At 37.1% G+C, this 17,014-nt stretch overlaps 1 protein-coding gene across 2 annotated transcripts in view; it reads right to left on the bottom strand.

Annotated features, from left to right (window-relative positions):
• The window catches only part of Arc42 (Activator-recruited cofactor subunit 42), a 43,504-nt gene that overhangs the window by 16,033 nt on the left and 10,457 nt on the right, over positions 1 to 17,014 (bottom strand). For both annotated transcript variants that reach the window (XM_072522936.1, XM_072522937.1), the window contains exon 4: positions 10,309 to 10,489. In XM_072522936.1, coding sequence (XP_072379037.1) covers positions 10,309 to 10,489 — 181 coding nt within the window. The remainder of the gene's footprint in view (positions 1 to 10,308; positions 10,490 to 17,014) is intronic.

Here is a 17,014-nt window from a genome sequence, read left to right as displayed (position 1 = left end):
GATGAAAAAAGTAGAGGCCTTCGAAATGTGGGCTTACCGACGTATATTACGTATATCCTGGACTGAGCACGTGACCAACGAAGAGGTACTACGCCGGATAGGTAAAGAGAGAGAGGTAGGAATAAGTATAAACAAAAGAAAGTTGGAATACTTGGGTCACGTTATGAGACATAATAAATATAGAGTACTACAACTGATCGTTCAAGGGAAAATAGACAGCAGAAGGGGTCCAGGGAGGAGAAGACACTCGTGGCTCCAAAACTTGCGGCAATGGTTCGGATTATCATCTGCTGAACTATTCAGATCTGCCGTAAACAAAGTCAGAATAGCCATGTTGATTGCCAACGTTCGGAACGGACAAGGCACATGAAGAAGAAGAAGACATTCAATCTACATCATATAAAAGTTTACATCTTTTAGTAAAAGCTTGCTATAGCTTTGGTGAATTAAATAGCCATATATATGGCGCAGGAGCACAATTCGTCAAACCTCCCGTGTTTGAATCGGTATCAATAGAGAGTTATGACATCATTACAGCATCCTTGATTCGTCAGACACTCGAGCTGATACTTAATCAAACACGAAAAAGCCAACGAATGTCTCCTGCTTATTTCTCACTTAAAGTGGTTAGCGTACAAAGTTGCCATCTACTTTGATTGCCATAGATGGAAACGATTTAATAATATCGCTTTGTACGCTAACCACTTGGATCTGGGAGATAAGCAGGGGACATTAGTTGGTACTTCCGTGTTTAATTTTGTATCAGCTCGAGTGTTTGACGAAGCAGGGATGCTGAACTGATGTCATAACACTCTACTGATACCGATTCAAACACGTGAAGTTCGACGAATTATGCTGCTACGCCATACATTTGGCTTTTCAATTCATTAAAGCGATAGCAAGGTTTTACTAAAATGTGTAAACTTTTGAACATTTCAAATGTGACAGAAAACGATATTAAATCGTCTTCGTTTATGGCCATCAAAATAGATGGCACCTTTGTACGCTAACAACTTGAAGTGGGAAATAAGCAGATTCTTTGGCCTCTCTGTGTTTGATTCTGTATTAACTCGAGTGTTTGACAATGCTGAAATGACGTCAAACACTCGATTGATACCCGATTCAAACACGGGAAGTTTGACGAATTGTGCTCCTGTATCATATATTAAGCTTTTTTCATATATATATATATATATATATATATATATATATATATATATATATATACAAGGATTTTCACAGTTTTCACTGTATTCCTTCACTCAACCGTTTTCTCCAATTTTTCCTGTTTAGCCAGTCCCCTTCCTGTAGGTTTCTTCTACTCATTGCTTCGTCCAGCTCATCTCTGAAAGATCTTCGGGGTCTGCCTCTCTTTCTTCTTCCTATCGGGCTCCACTCTGTTATTCTATTTATCCACCGATTTTGGTCTGCTCTTCTGACATGTCCGTACCAGGTTAACCTCTTCTGTTCGATGTAGTCTATTATGTCGGAATTCATTCCCATTCTCCTCTTAATCTCCATATTATTTATTCTATCTCTTCTTGTTACACTGCAGCTTCTCCTTAGGAATTCCATCTCTGTTGCTCTTATTTTGTTTTTGGTTTTCTTATTTATTGTCCAATTTTCACACCCATAAGTGAGGATACTTCTTGTCATGGTATTATATATTTTTTTCTTTGTTTTCATGCTGATGTTCTTATCCCATAGTACCGGGTTCAATTTTCGTATATATACTTATACTTGTCTGTTCCTTTGATTTGTTTACCTTCGTCTATTTCCAGCTGTTTTATTTCTGTATTCTCCGTTGTTAGGTATTCAGTTTTCTTTAGGTTTATTTCCATCCCATTCTTTGTATATTCCTGCTCCAATTTTCTCATCATAAAACTGAGGTCATCCTCGTCTTGTGCGATCACTATTTGGTCGTCGGCAAAACTTAGCGTATGTAGATATTCGTTCCTTACTGGTATACCCATTCCTTCGCACTTTCTTTTCCATGGTTTCAGGGTTTTTTCCAGGAATATTTTGAACAGGGTGGGGGATGTGGAGCAACCCTGTAGTAGTCCCTTTGTCGTCTCAAATGGACTGCATATCCTATGGCCCGTTTTGATAGCTACTCTTATTATTCTTGTAGAGTGCTTTTACCGCGTTTATTAATCTTCGTGGAACTTCGATGTCTTCCATTGCTTCCCATAGCTTGGTTCTAGGTATTGAGTCATATGCCTTCTTAAGATCAACAAAAGCCAGATGGACGGATCTATTTTTGGCCATTCTTTTTTCTATTAGTTGTTCGACCGTGTAAATGTGATCTAAACATGCTTTCCCCGCTGTGAAACCTGCCTGGTCTTCTCCGATTTTATCTTGTATATATATTTCTAATTTTTCCTTTATGGTCTTTCCATACAGTCTGCCTATAGACGATATAATGCTGATTCCCCGATAGTTTTCGCAGTTTTTTCTATTTCCTTTCTTGTATATTGATGTCATATATACTTGGGTCCATTCTGCCGGTAAGTCTTCTCCATTCAGTGCTCTCTCAAACATTTTATGTATCATACGGAATAATATATATATATACTAATTACTAATATTCTCATTCATTCACGTATTTTCTAGGTAATAACCTACCTGACACACGATGGGTCCCCCCCCGCTATAAATACAACAATTGAACTTTCTGGAGACGAGTCCATGTAAAAAGACCAGTTTTGAGACCATTCGCCGCTCTGTCTAGTCGAGAAGCCCATCGACTTTTCTAGTCTAACGGTATTGGGTATATAACAGGACCTTTTTGGAGAAAACGGGCAGTCAGAAAAGAAGATTGCGACGCGTTTCAAATGTAGCGTCTGTATAGATAAATAATGTAATTATTAGTCAAATAAATTGTTGTACAGTGGTTTAATACATTGATATAAATGATCGTGTTTTAGTAAATTAAAATAAGAACAATAAATTAGAATTAATAAAGGCTTAACAATATCCTTCATTATTTTATACACCTACACACAACTAATATTCTTGTTAATTCCTCAATCATAAGGATGTGCAACTCATTAAATAAAATCAATTCCAATTGTGATGTCATTTCGATACTCTTGAAACGATACCTAATCAAATATTAGGTATAGCGACAATACCTTTTAGTAACATATCGCAATTATGTATAATACGAAACACATAATGTAAGTTATTTATACACATATTAATAATCATATTTATGGTTATATTTCCTGTGATTAGGTACAAGCATGACTCATACATGAGCCAAGTACAATCCGACAAGCGAGAGCTGGCGGGTTCTGTATCTGTATCTGTAGAGTAGGGAGGGCGAGTTAAGTTTCACAGCACTTAGGCCACAATTGACCCATTGTGCATCCTTCCAGGGAGCTGTCACCCTTAGCTCATTGTCCATCCTGCCATTTCTAGGAAGATGGACAAGTCACCAGGAGACATCTATCTTATGTGGCAGGTGTGGGCCAGGACTCGCCGAACGCGTACTCTCGTATTAACGATAACTCTGGGCATTCACATAGGACATGCTCTACAGTTTCGTCTTCTCGTTCACACTTCCTACATAGAGGTGTGTCTGCTAGCCCCAGTGTATGGAGGTGTTTGCTTAGTTGACAATGACCAGTTAAAAAACCAACTGCCAAACGTAGGTTTTCCTGGTCATTCCCAAGTACTTCTTAGATGTTGACTCTTCAAGGTTACTTAGTGTTACCCTGGCAAGTTTACATCCTTTCCCTTCTTCCCATCTTTTTACAGTTTGCGCATGGGAGTGACATTTGACAATTTCCGCGATTGTTGTAGTTGACCAACTAAAAAGATCCCCAGGTCCTAAGAGTCTTAGGCCTGCCGCCTTCCTAGCTAATTGGTCAGCAATGCGGTTGCCTTTATTCCTATTGTGTCCTTTAACCCACCTCAGGATGATGGTATTACCATCCGAAGCTTGGGTTAGTGACTTGTGACACTCCATTACTAAACCTGATGTGACACGTGGTCTATTCAAGGTTAGTAGCGCTTGTCTGCTATCTGTGCAGATGATTATAGTTTTACCTGCTATACCTTTTTGGGTTATCTCTTTTGCGGCTATGGAGATACCAGTCAGTTCTGTCTGAACTACGCTGGCATTTTTGCCCATACCCCATTTTATTCTTAGGTTCAGTGATCTGGAGTATATCCCGCATCCTGAGCCTTCTTTCATTTTGGAACCATCAGTGTATATGCAATAGGCATTTGCCACGTTTGTCTCCATATACTGTACTGTTTCAATTTTGTAGGGTTTGTTAAAGACAAACTTTGGTTCAATTGAGTCGCAGCCTGCCTGTAGAAGTGGTAACGCATCCAACTCTTCTCGCCAGAAACGGGTTCTCAATTGTCCCATTCCTACATCAAGGTTTGCACCAGCTGAGCGCAGTCGCATCATTGTCACTAGCATCACCTTTTTGACATATATATCTAGAGGCGTGATGCCAATGATCAACTCCATTGCAGCAGTTGGTGTTGTTTTCATGGCACCTGTTATATTTATGCAAGCCATCCGCTGAATATGGTTTAGTTTGTTAATCGCTGTTGCCTGTAGCACTTTTGGTACCCAAGCAATAGCTCCGTAAGTTATTATTGGCCTAATGACAGCGGTGTAGACCCAGGCGATCACCCTGGGCGTGAGGCCCCAGGTGCGTCCGACCGTTCGTCGACACTGCTCATAGGCAATATATGCTCTTTTAGCTCTACCATCTAAGTGTGAGTTCCATGTTAACTTCTTGTCAAGGGTAATACCAAGGTACTTCACCTCGTCAGAAAAATTTAGACTGTAGTTTAGAATCCTTGGGGGTATTAAGCCCGTGATTCTTCTTTTCCTGGTAAAGAGGACCATCTCTGTTTTCTTTGGATTTATAGATAGTGAGTGTTCCTTGCACCATGTTTTTATTAGTCGGAGAGCAACTTGTGATCTCTCACATAGTGTGTTCTCAAACTTACCACTTTGCAGGACAGCAATATCGTCTGCATAGGCTATTGTGTAAAAACCGTTGCTGCTGAGTTGGTCAACCAGGGTATCTAGAACTATGTTCCAGAGTAGTGGTGATAGCACCCCTCCCGGTGGACAGCCCCTCGTAACCACGCCTCTAACAGAAATTTTTTCTACATTTATGCTTATTGCTCTATTAGAGAGCATACTGAATATCCATTCGCTTATGGCCAGGGGAACATTCCTGACGTTGAGCTGTTGGGTGATAGTTGGGAATGTGGTTTTATCAAACGCTCCCTCAATGTCTATGAATATACCTAGGGTGGATTCTTTATTATCCAGCGATCTTTCAATTCTTCCCACTACATGATGCAGTGCAGAATCGGTAGATCTTCCCGAAGTATATGCATGTTGATTTGGGTGAAGTGGGTTATGGACCAGAACTTCATCCCTTATGTACCTCTCGCATAGCCTTTCCATCGTTTTCAACAGAAAGGATGTTAGGCTAATTGGTCGGAAAGCCTTTGGTAGGGTGTAGTCCATCCTACCTGGTTTTGGTATGAAGACCACACGTACCTCTCTCCACTTCCTAGGAATATATCTCAGAACTAAAGAGGCTCTGAATATTTCCACGAGGTGCGGCAGAAGGATATCCAGTCCCCACCGTAGTAGGGCTGGATATATGCCGTCAGGCCCTGGTGATTTGAAAGGGGTGAAGCACAATATGGCCCATTTTACCTTTTCCTCATTAATCATTGTTCTGGCGAGATGCCAGTCGTTTGTTGAGGGTATGATTGCTTCTTCCATCCGGTTTGGTGCTGTTGAGACACTAGAACCGGGAAAGTGTGTTTTCATCAGGACCTCAGCACTTTCGCGAAGGTTGGAAGTTTTATTCCCATCTTCCTTCGTTAGTATGCCGACATGCCGATGTGGGTCCTTTGAGAGCGCTTTTTGTAACCTGGAAGCCTGCGGGAAATCTTCGATTTCCTCACAGAAGGTTCTCCAAGCAGCTCTTTGTCTTTGTCTGCAGACTTTTTTAAACTCCCTGAGATTTGATTGATAAGAATCCCAATCCTCTTTGAGTTTGGTGCGTTTCGCTCTATTAAAAGCTGTTCTTGCTGTCTTCCTAAGGTGTTCCAATTCAGTGCACCACCAAGAGTTGGTTTTGCGACTTTCCTGGACCATCCTTATTGGACAGGATTTTTTATAAGCATAGCTTATTTTGTTTTGGATATATACCGCATACCTTTCCAATTCTGTATTAGTTCCTGGAGTTGAAGCCTTTTCATTCCGCAGAGCATCTTCTAAGAGTCGGTTGTAGAGTTCTACATCCGTCCTCTTAGGGTCGCGCGATTTGATAAGGCTTTTTTCCAGACTAATATTATAGGTTAGCGAGCGGTGGTCAGACATAGAAATATCCTCCGATACCTGCCAGTTCTGAATTTTATTCAATATTTCAGCTGTTGCCAGCGTGATATCGATGACTATTTGGCTACGAACATTAATAAAGGTAGGTTCGGTGCCCTTATTTAAGATATACAAATCTTTTATAATAAAATAGTTATAAAGAGACTTACCTCGAGCGTTGTTATCTCTGCTGCCCCAGCCTAAATGGTGAGAGTTCGAATCGCAGCCGATAATAAGTTCTACCTTCTGACTGAGACAATGGTCTACCAGATCTTCCATTTCCCTTGTTGGTGGTAGGGCGGCTGCATCTGAGGGTAGGTAGACTGATGCTAGTATCAACTCTCTATTTTTGCCCTTTCCCCATGGGCACTTCACTTTAACCGCAGTTACGTCTGAGGTGCAAAACTGCGCCATGGGGGAGGCTTTGATTTTCCTGGGAACATATATTGCTGTTCTCGGTTGTTGATTGCTTGGTAAGCTGAAAATTTGACTTAGGCTGCTAAGACCAGTTATTTTGGTCTTATTTATCCAAGGTTCTTGGATTAGTGCTATTGCATCCTCCGTTACATCCAGGCGGCGACATAGTGTTGCCATTGCCACCTTTTTGTGTTGGAGGTTGCATTGAATAATAGTAACCTTATTTTTTTCGACGTCCTTGCCCATGGCTTAGGTATCGTTTCGGCTCTTTTTAGGTGTCCATTTCCTCCTCGGTTGAGGAGGGGGCAGCGTCAGTTATTTCGGAACTTCCTCCGCAGAGTTCGTCGACCATCATCTGATGATCTTCTCCCTGCTGTGGGACCAGGGTTGTCTCAGTCTCAGCAACCGCAGTCGGTTGCCGCGTGCGGTTGCCGCGTGTCTGAGGTTCCTGGTTCCGAGGAGGTATCCTGCACTTTGCTTGTGCTTGTTTTTAGATACAATGAGGTGAACGTGCAGCTCAGCCTCATTGCCCTTTTCCTAAGGACAGCCATGTCATCGTCTCCGATTCCGAAGACAAACAGGTGCCCTTTAGGATCCTTTTTTACCTCATGGTTGAAGGTGCAGCATCTCGCAACTGAAATGTCTGGATTTTGCGCCGCTAACCTCCGCAGCACTCTTTCTGGGCCATCAGAGGTGCTAATAGCATCCTCCGGGCTCCATAGAGAGGCTTTGGTAAGTTTTGGGAGCTTATCCTGACTGACAACAGCCAGTGATGCTTCCTCCCACGGTTTGAGGTCAGATGTAGCCTTTTCCAGCCATGCAAGCGCCTCATCGTCATCACAGACTACTCTGATGATCTCACCCGAGTAAGTCCACGACTTGAACGTGGGTGCTTTTACCTGGCTGCTCGAGGGTGACAAGATTGTTCTGTCCAATTCCTCGATTAGGCTGTGTTTACTAAGGTTTGCCCGGTCGGCGGTGACCTTTCCATACGGGTTTACCTTATCTATAATAGCAACCTTAAGATGTCCTAAGGTAGCTTCGGCGAAGCTTTGGGAAGGCGCAGCGGTGTTTCCACCACCGCGTGACTTCTTATGCTTCCTCGGCGTGCCCTCCGTGGAGGTACTTGGGCGAAGGCACTTCACACCGGGGGCTGTTGGTTCCTGTCCTCTTTTGGAGGTGGAACCGTTGTCAGCCGGCGGGTTGCTCGTAGAACAAATTGAAAAGTGGAAGGGATTGCTCATTTCTATTGCTGTCGGCTAGGACGTCATATCGTAGTGATTAGTGCTAGATTTCTGACAGTGTTGTCAAGCATTTACATTTTTATTTGGAGTGGTCCTATATTATAAACTATTATTTATATTTATTTAAAGGGCAAACCTTTGGTATCTCAAGCATGAGAAATAATTTTCAATGTTTTTAAGTTTACAACCGAAGAAGCTAATGCAGATACGGTTTTAGTTGATTTAAAAAAAGGTATAAGAACGTGTAGCTCACTTAACTGGTAATTATAATACTCATTTTCAAAATAAATTGCTTTCTTTGAGACATAAGCTTAAGATCAGTTCAACGAATAGTCAGGGAAGGTCGGGTAACAGATGAAGCTTGCACGAGCAGAAATCTGTTCAATTCTCCGCCAACAAAAAAGCAAAGAGTTTCCAAACTAAAAATGGATGTCGTTGACGAAGGCTTGTTAAGTCGATTTATAATAAACTTCCATATTCAGGAACATTAAAAGATTGCATCAAAAAATTGTTGTAGAATTGCAGTACACCGGAAGCAGAGAAACTCTTCGAAAAGAGATTCATAATTAAGGATTTCGTTGGAGAAAAACAAAAAATAATCGACATATTTTAATGGAAAAACATGAAGCACAGAAATTAAGACTAGATTATCTTAGAAAAATTAAACAATTTCGCAGCGAAAATCGAACAATAGTTTTTACGGAAGAAACATACTTGCACTCAGATTATTTAAAAGAATATAATTGGAGTGATAACAGTTCCGGCGGTTTGTTGCTGCTGGAACTGAGGACGGATTCGTCAAGGATTTGTATCTGAGATGGAAATCCAAATCTAAAACTGGAGACTACAACGACGATATGAATTATGAAAACTATCACAAGTGGCCTACGGAAAAACTGTTGCTACATTTACCTTCGAACGGCGTTATTGTGTTGGATAATGCACCGTACCACAACAAACGACAGGATAAACTTCCAACTTCGGCATCTCGAAAAGCAGATATGCAAATGTGGCGTAGAGAACGAAATATACCGTATACCGAGGATATGCTTCGGACAGATCTCTACGAATCAATTAAATTACATAAGCCTCGATTTGTTAAATATTTCATTGATTCTGTGATTAGAAGTTTTGGACACGAGGTATTAAGACTGCCTCCTTGAACTGGTATGGGCTGCACTGAAAAATTTTGTTGGATCAAAAAATGTTAGCTTTAAATTAAATGACGTCACCGAATTATGCGATGAGTTTTTGACAAATTTCCTGCAGAAGAATGGAAAAAAGTTTGGGATATAATTATTTCGATTGAGGATAATTTTGTGACAAAGAACCACAATTCGATGTCGTTTTTGATCAAATAATAATCAACTTGGGTGAGGATTCTGATTGCTCGGACAATGATCTTTCGTGTGACGAACTAAGTAGCGACTAAGATTAATGACAGCGACATTCCGAAGGCACGAGGGGGTACGTGGTGTGTCTGAGGAGTTTCGCGGACTGTGTGTGTGTGTGTGTGTGTGTGTGTGTGTGTGTGTGTGTGTGTGTGTGTGTGTGTGGTCGACCTCGCTTTCACAAACTTGGAAAGTAGTTAGAGATTACAAAAACTTTATACCTGAAATTAGCTGAACCTACTGGAAAATAACGAAATTTAATTCAAAAATTGGTCAAAATACTAACGTAATTTTCAGATCCCAACTAAATTTTTAATTCGACCGTATAATATGTAATTTTGGACGACCCACGAATATTTTCGAGGTCATAGCCGTTTAGAAAATCCACAAGCTCTACAAATTGTGTTTACGAAAAAATTCGTTTGTTTGAATAGCTACGGAAAATGTTGTACCTACTAGAAAATAAGTCTGAAATTATTTTTACCTGTATATTATGCTGCTTAAGAACATTTCTTGAAGTTTAAAATAACGAGACGTGGATTCCGTCGAACATTTATTCTACAGCTTTGCCTGACATATTCAGACAGACTCTTATAACGGTTGCTAATTACAATCGAAGAACAGGGTTGCTTATTATACATTAAATATGAATTAAAAATAGTGACATTTGAACAAATACGAGCAAATTTTCTGAGATATATCCTGTGGTTTGCGAGAATGTCATCCTGATCGGGTGATTATTAAAGAGGATATAACCGAAATATGTCTTCAATGAGTACCTATGGTAGTGACTAAAAATTATATAATTTTGATAGAATAGGATATTACACGGTATTTTACTTGGTATATTTTAAAAATATTTGGAAAATATTTGTTAGCTTACCCCTATGTTTGAGTCCTTTGTCAGTTGTAGCTAAAACAACGGCGGCTTCACTTTCAAATCCATTGGTTATCCAAGATTTAGTACCATTCAGAATAAATTTATCACCATCTAATCTGGCAGTTGTGGAAGCTGCTCCAGCATCTGAACCGTTTCCTGGTTCTGATAATGCAAAACATCCTACCTATGAAAAAAAAAATAATATAATTCTATGATAAACATATAAAACAAAATGTATTATGTACAACTAATATATATATATATATATATATATATATATATATATATATATATATATATATATATACACTCAAAAATGTTTTGCATATTATCTGTAACGCCACTGAACGTTTCTCATTTGAAATTTTTTGCACTGTTTTCTTTTTATCTACTAAAATAACGTATTTTATTGCTTGTTTTTTGTTTCTTAATCGTCGCAAAGATTCTCAGTATTCATATTGTGTTCATCAGTTTTCGAAAACCGATATTTGTAAAAATTGGTTTGCGTTTTATTCACTTTGTAGTGAACAATATGAATAGACAAGTGATATCTGAGTTCAACAGAGCTAGAATCGTTACTTTGATTGAGGAAGGCCACACACAAGTCGACGTTGCTGTCCGGGTTGGAGTTAATCAGAGTGATGTGTCTCGGATTGTGAAAAAATATCGAGAGACGAATTCTGTTAGCGATCGTCCAAAAAGCGGAAGACCCCGAATTACTACCAATGTCCAAGAATTCTTTTTAACGTTAACTGCCCGGAGAAACCCCACTATGACTGCCCCAGCTATTAGAAGAGAGCTCCAGCAAGCTCATAATATTGTAATTTCCGATCAGACTTTTAGAAACAGGTTACATTCGGCGAATTTATTTACAAGAAGACCATTGTTTGTACCAAAGCTTACGATAGAGCAGAAAAGGACTCGACTGGAATGGGCCAATAAACATTTACAATGGCATGACAACAGATGGGGAAACGTGTTATTTTCTGATGAAACCAAAATTAGCCTTTTGTCGGATAATCGCCGAATTAGGATTTGGAGGAACCCAAATCGACAGGATAGACTTAACCAAGCTGTCCAAAAAGTCCCATATCAAGGTGGCTCCATAATGTTTTGGGGCGGCATCATGCTAAATAATAAAACTCCTTTAATTCCTATTGTTGGTAACATGAATGGACAAATTTATACTGATACCATTCTTAGGCCTGTTGTACGCTTGTGGCGAGGAGCTGTTGGTCCAAGAATTTATTTTTATGGACGACAATGCGCCTCCCCATCGTATGAGACATGTGGCAGATTTTTTAGAGACAGAAGATATCGTCAGATTACAATGGCCACCTTGCTCACCTGACCTCAATCCCATTGAGCACGGATGGGATACGCTCAAAAGAAAAATTCAATCTCGGCAGCCACCCCCAAGGACACTACAAGACCTTAGAATAGCAGCGATTGAAGAATGGGGTACCATGGACCAGAACTACATTAATACACTTATAAGAAGCATGGGACATCGCATTCAGTCTTGCATTGATGCAAGAGGTGGAAATACGATATATTAAGTATTAGTTCCTATATCTGTACAAATTAAAAAAAAAATATTTATAATACATATTATAAATAATGATAATAAATTGTTAATCCTTTAAATTTTGTTTATTGTTTTTTTCAAAACATACCGTTTTATAAATATGATAAAGTATTTTGTTAAAAAAATAGATTTTACCAGATTACTTGGATAATTTTGAAAATATTACATTATGCAAAACATTTTTGAGTGTATATATATATATATATATATATATATATATATATATATATATATATTACAGATACGGCAAGTTTTCAACTATCGTACACGTTATTCAGTGTGTGGAATAAATATAACACTTAATTGTTTGAATATGAATGATACACAATCCACGCATGTTGGAGTAGCGAGTCTAACTTTTAAACAGTGTTGCAAAATTTCTATTGCCCCAACAAAACTTACATGAATTAATCATGTACAATCATGTACATGTAACTGTTATGTTTTAAACGATTATATCATTACTTGATTAATTAACAAAGAACACTACATTGAGAAATTGATATGCGACAACAGCGTGAGCTAAATAAATAACGCACTTCAGTAGACAGACAAATAGTATAAAATGTTTGCGCTCTCTACAATATCCCCTCAAAAGAATAAGCGGTGCTTATCTGTACAGCAGGGTGAAATGCTATTATGGGAACCATTCTATGTAGAAATAATACAGTTATTTATTGCTGCTTTTGAAAATCGCCCAATTCCAACAGAGAAAACAGTACGATCAATTATTAAAAACTTTGAAAATTTCGGTTGCATAAATACCTGTAGGAAATGTCGTCCAACGGATTAACCACGATCGAAACAAATCTCTGTTGAACGGGAAGCGAGTGAAATGCAAGTTTGTTTAACTGCTGAAGAAACGCCTTGTTCGAGTAGACAAATTGCAGATGAAGTTGACCTAAAGGAGAGAATGGATGGAAGTTTGGAACATCACGTATGGAATTTTGTGAAACTATGATGGAAAAATCGAATGAGAACAATAACTTTTAAAAAAATGTTTTGTTTTCAGATGAATCTTCATTCACAATCCATAAACGTCATAATCCATCTGTCGTACGCTATTGGTCTAGGGAAAATAGACATTTGAGTACTGCTGTGAAAACACAATACCCAAAGAAAATTTAATGTGTGGACTGGAATTTATAACGATAATATAATTGGTTCATTTTTTATTACGGGAAATCTGAATGGATTCAAGTATCTAGATTTATTACGCAATCAGATTATTCTAGCACTTCGAAACCTTGCGGTCAACTCCGATGATGTCTGGTTTCAACAGGATGGTTGTCCAGCACATAATGCAATCGAAGTTACAAATTATTTGGATCAAACATTCCCTGGACGATTAATTTATACACGAGGAACAATAAAATGGCCCCCTAGATCATCAGATGTAGCACCTTTGGATTTTTATTTCTGGGGAATACTAAAATCAAAATTATATCGGCACGAATTCGAACGATCCCCCAATTTAGCAGAATTGCAAGACAAAATTATTCAACTCTGTAGTTGAGTACAGTCAAATCATCTAAATTAAATAAGACTTGCTTTAATTGATAGATTCGGATTTTGTTTAGCGCGAAATGGTTGTTTGTTTGAACATTTGTTGGTTAGAGATTTTTTTTTAAATGCCTTTCATTTTAATTATTTAGAATAATTTTTTTAGTTGTTTTTTTCTTATAAAAATAGTATTTATATTTAGTTAATGTTTGTTAAGTTAATTATTGTTTTATTTCCAAGCTACCACAGCTAAAAATCTACAAGAATTGCATTTAAAACTCGAATATAAGTGTTCGAGTTTTTCTTAAGGTTTACCGACGGAAAGTTGGTGACAAAATAATTTTATGCAAAGAACTACACACTCTCCGTTAATGTCCGATAATTACTGAGTGCCGGATAGCCGGATGTATCGGTGTATCGTCTCGCCGATCGCCGCTTCACACTGTGAAAGAAGGCGTTGCTTAAAATTTTACAACTCGTCAGAGGAATAATGCGTTTTTGCCACACAGAAATTCCTTAAATAAATTTTCTTTGTTAACTAATTAAGTAATTAAATATAAGGTTGAATGCTCGAATAAATGAACTTTGATCAGATAAAAGGCATATATCGAGCACAGTTTAATTAAATCTTGCCCAAGTACTTTCGATCCCTAGATCATCTTCAGGGGTATTTCGTCAATTGTGGCCTATCCGGCAAGAACAAGATGTCATAAACATATAATTGTACATTACACTACACTACAAATAGACAAACAAACACTTTAAAATAATTTAAGGAAGGCTACATTGCTTGAAGAAATCGGAGACATTCTGTCTCCGATTTCTTCAAGCAATGTAGCCTTCCTTAAATTATTTTAAAGTGTTTGTTTGTCTATTTGTAGTGTAGTGTAATGTACAATTATATGTTTATGACATCTTGTTCTTGCCGGATAGGCCACAATTGATGAAATGCCCCTGAAGATGATCTAGGGATCGAAAGTACTTGGGCAAGATTTAATTAAACTGTGCTCGATATATGCCTTTTATCTGATCAAAGTTTAATTAAGTAATTGATATAATCGATTAGAAAATAACAATTATGTGGCTACTTTATTTGAGTTTTTTGGGACAATAATAATTTTCATTCTACAATGAACTGTAGTGGATTTAAATATTATTTTAGACTCATGTATCGGACTAAAATTTTAGAAGGTAAGATGTAACAGAAATGTTGCAACACTGTTTAAAAGTCATACCTACTCCTTCGAGATGGTGGCTGCCTCTCACTTCTATTCAAACAATTAAGTGTTATCTTTGTTCCACATACTGAATAACGTATACGGTAGTTGAAAACTTGCCGTATCGGTATATATATATATATATATATATATATATATATATATATATATATATATATATATATATATATGTATATTATGATTCTAGATTTATACATTTAGAAAAATCTTTTAGAAATTTTATTTATATGCAAATATCTGTATTAAAATTAAGATATAAATAAGGATATTTTTGTACTCCAGTGAAAAGTGCATTATAGTATTTAAAGTGATTTCAAGAACTGTTAATCCTCAATAGATTTGAAAGGACAAATATACGAATAAGAGTTTTACGAAACAATGAACATTAAAAATTAAAATACGGTTTCGGGTTTTTCCTAATATTAAAATTTATTTGTATGCGATTGTACCTAAATATAAGTAGTAAAGATTAGGATTTCAGTCAGAAATATTTGGATAAACTGTTTAGAATAAGAAAGTGAGTAAATTGTTTTTCTATGCAGTCAAACACAATATATTTCGATATTGGTTATTCCAAATAGGCTAGGATGACGAAGAATTTCTGTCAATAATAAACCGGTAGATAGTTTGTTTGTATAATAGGATGAAATGAGAATAGAGAAAAATAGGAAGGAGGAGCAAGACGTGTAGTTTCTTGGAGTGTTATAATTGGTCAAGGAGGAGATTTTGAGCGATGTATAGGAGAGAAAACCGAGTCGGGATTTTGAAAAAAGGAACACGAAAAGTTCGGTAAGAGATTTGAAGGAGAAAAGGTGTTTTTGGTTTCTTCGTAAAAGTATAAAAAAAAATAAATATTGTATCTAGTTGTTTGCCGGTGGAGTAAAGTGAGTAGTGAAAGAATGTTTGTTAAGTTTTGTGGCAGCAGCCAAGCAGTGCAAGCAGAGATCTACAAATATTAAAATTGTAAGTTCTTTAAATACAAATTACTTGAGGCTATCCTGTCTTTATCTTTATGAGAGGACACCAGATTCTGAGAGTTAGAAATAGCAGTAGATTGGAAATTTTAATTTCGATAAGAAATAGTTTCTATAGGCAAATATCGACTTCATAGGAGAGTAGCTGAACCGGAAGGAGTGGGTACCATAGAAGAAGAAGTTTCAATTTATAAATCATTTTTTTTTTTAATTTTCAAGAGACATTCACAGGGAGTTTAGAGTAGATTTAAAATATTTTATCGGTGACTAAATAGAAACAATTATTTATATATATATATATATATAAGATTTGAAGACTATATATATATATATATATATATATATATATATATATATATATATATATATATATATATATATATATAGTCTCCAAATCTTTAAAACTTCAGAACTGTTGTCCTTCAGAATTTTAGAATTAAAGGGATGGAATCAGCAGACTATATAATTTAAATTTCGTCACACTAAATCGTTTAACTGATTTTTTAGATATGTTTATAGAATTTTCTGAAAATTTAATTTAAAAAAGTTAAGTAAAAAATACAAACAAAAATGTATTGAAAAAGCAAATTCAACCCCACGATTTATATTATGTGGGTTTATTCTTGGACACAAATTTCAAGACCATGAAATTTCTGTGAGGCAAGATATATAAACGTTAAAAGACCACTAAAGGCTATGCTAGAAAGTATTTTAGAATCCTAATCTACGAACAAAGACTGTCAGAATCAAAACAGCCCAAGAAAACGTCGGCCAACTGACTAAGGATTCAGCAGGAGCATATCCATAAGACCTATATTGAAATAAAATACTCACAATGAAAGATCCAAATGTAGATGTTTTAAAGTTTTAAAAAAATTAAAGTGATCTAACTCTAACAAACAAATTAGCTAGTCGAATTTTAAATGTAGCTGTTAGTTCTGCTACTTCAGAAAGGTTGTTTTCTTGGGCGAGTCAGAGTGTGGAAGGCTGAAGTACCAGCATATTACCCGATAATTTGGCAAATTATTTATTTTTGAATGTCAATTAATCCGACATCCTCATAGGGTAAAAGGGAGAAAGAAAGAATGCCAATTACAAGTTGGGTTTGTAGTTTTACCAAAAACAAATTTTTTAGAGATTTCACTTTTTATTGGTATTATTTTTGAAATTGTAGATATGAATAAGTAAATATAATTCTAAGGGCAAGAAAAAAATCAAGTACCTATTCGATTTAAAGAAAAACGCACCGACATAATATGTCGATTTTTATGTTTACATTTGCATTCAATTGTGATTAAGCTTAACTTATGCATTTTATATAACATGGCTCGTGGCTCACGCGTGAATCATATGTTTGTGAGCGGTACTCAATTAAGAAACTCGCGTGCGTGAACGGGCGAGAGTTA

Source organism: Diabrotica undecimpunctata, chromosome 2, assembly GCF_040954645.1.
Source record: "Diabrotica undecimpunctata isolate CICGRU chromosome 2, icDiaUnde3, whole genome shotgun sequence".
NCBI classification, from domain to species: domain Eukaryota; kingdom Metazoa; phylum Arthropoda; class Insecta; order Coleoptera; family Chrysomelidae; genus Diabrotica; species Diabrotica undecimpunctata.
Note: the sequence above shows the minus strand (reverse complement) of the source record. Positions and strands in the feature narration are given on the sequence as shown.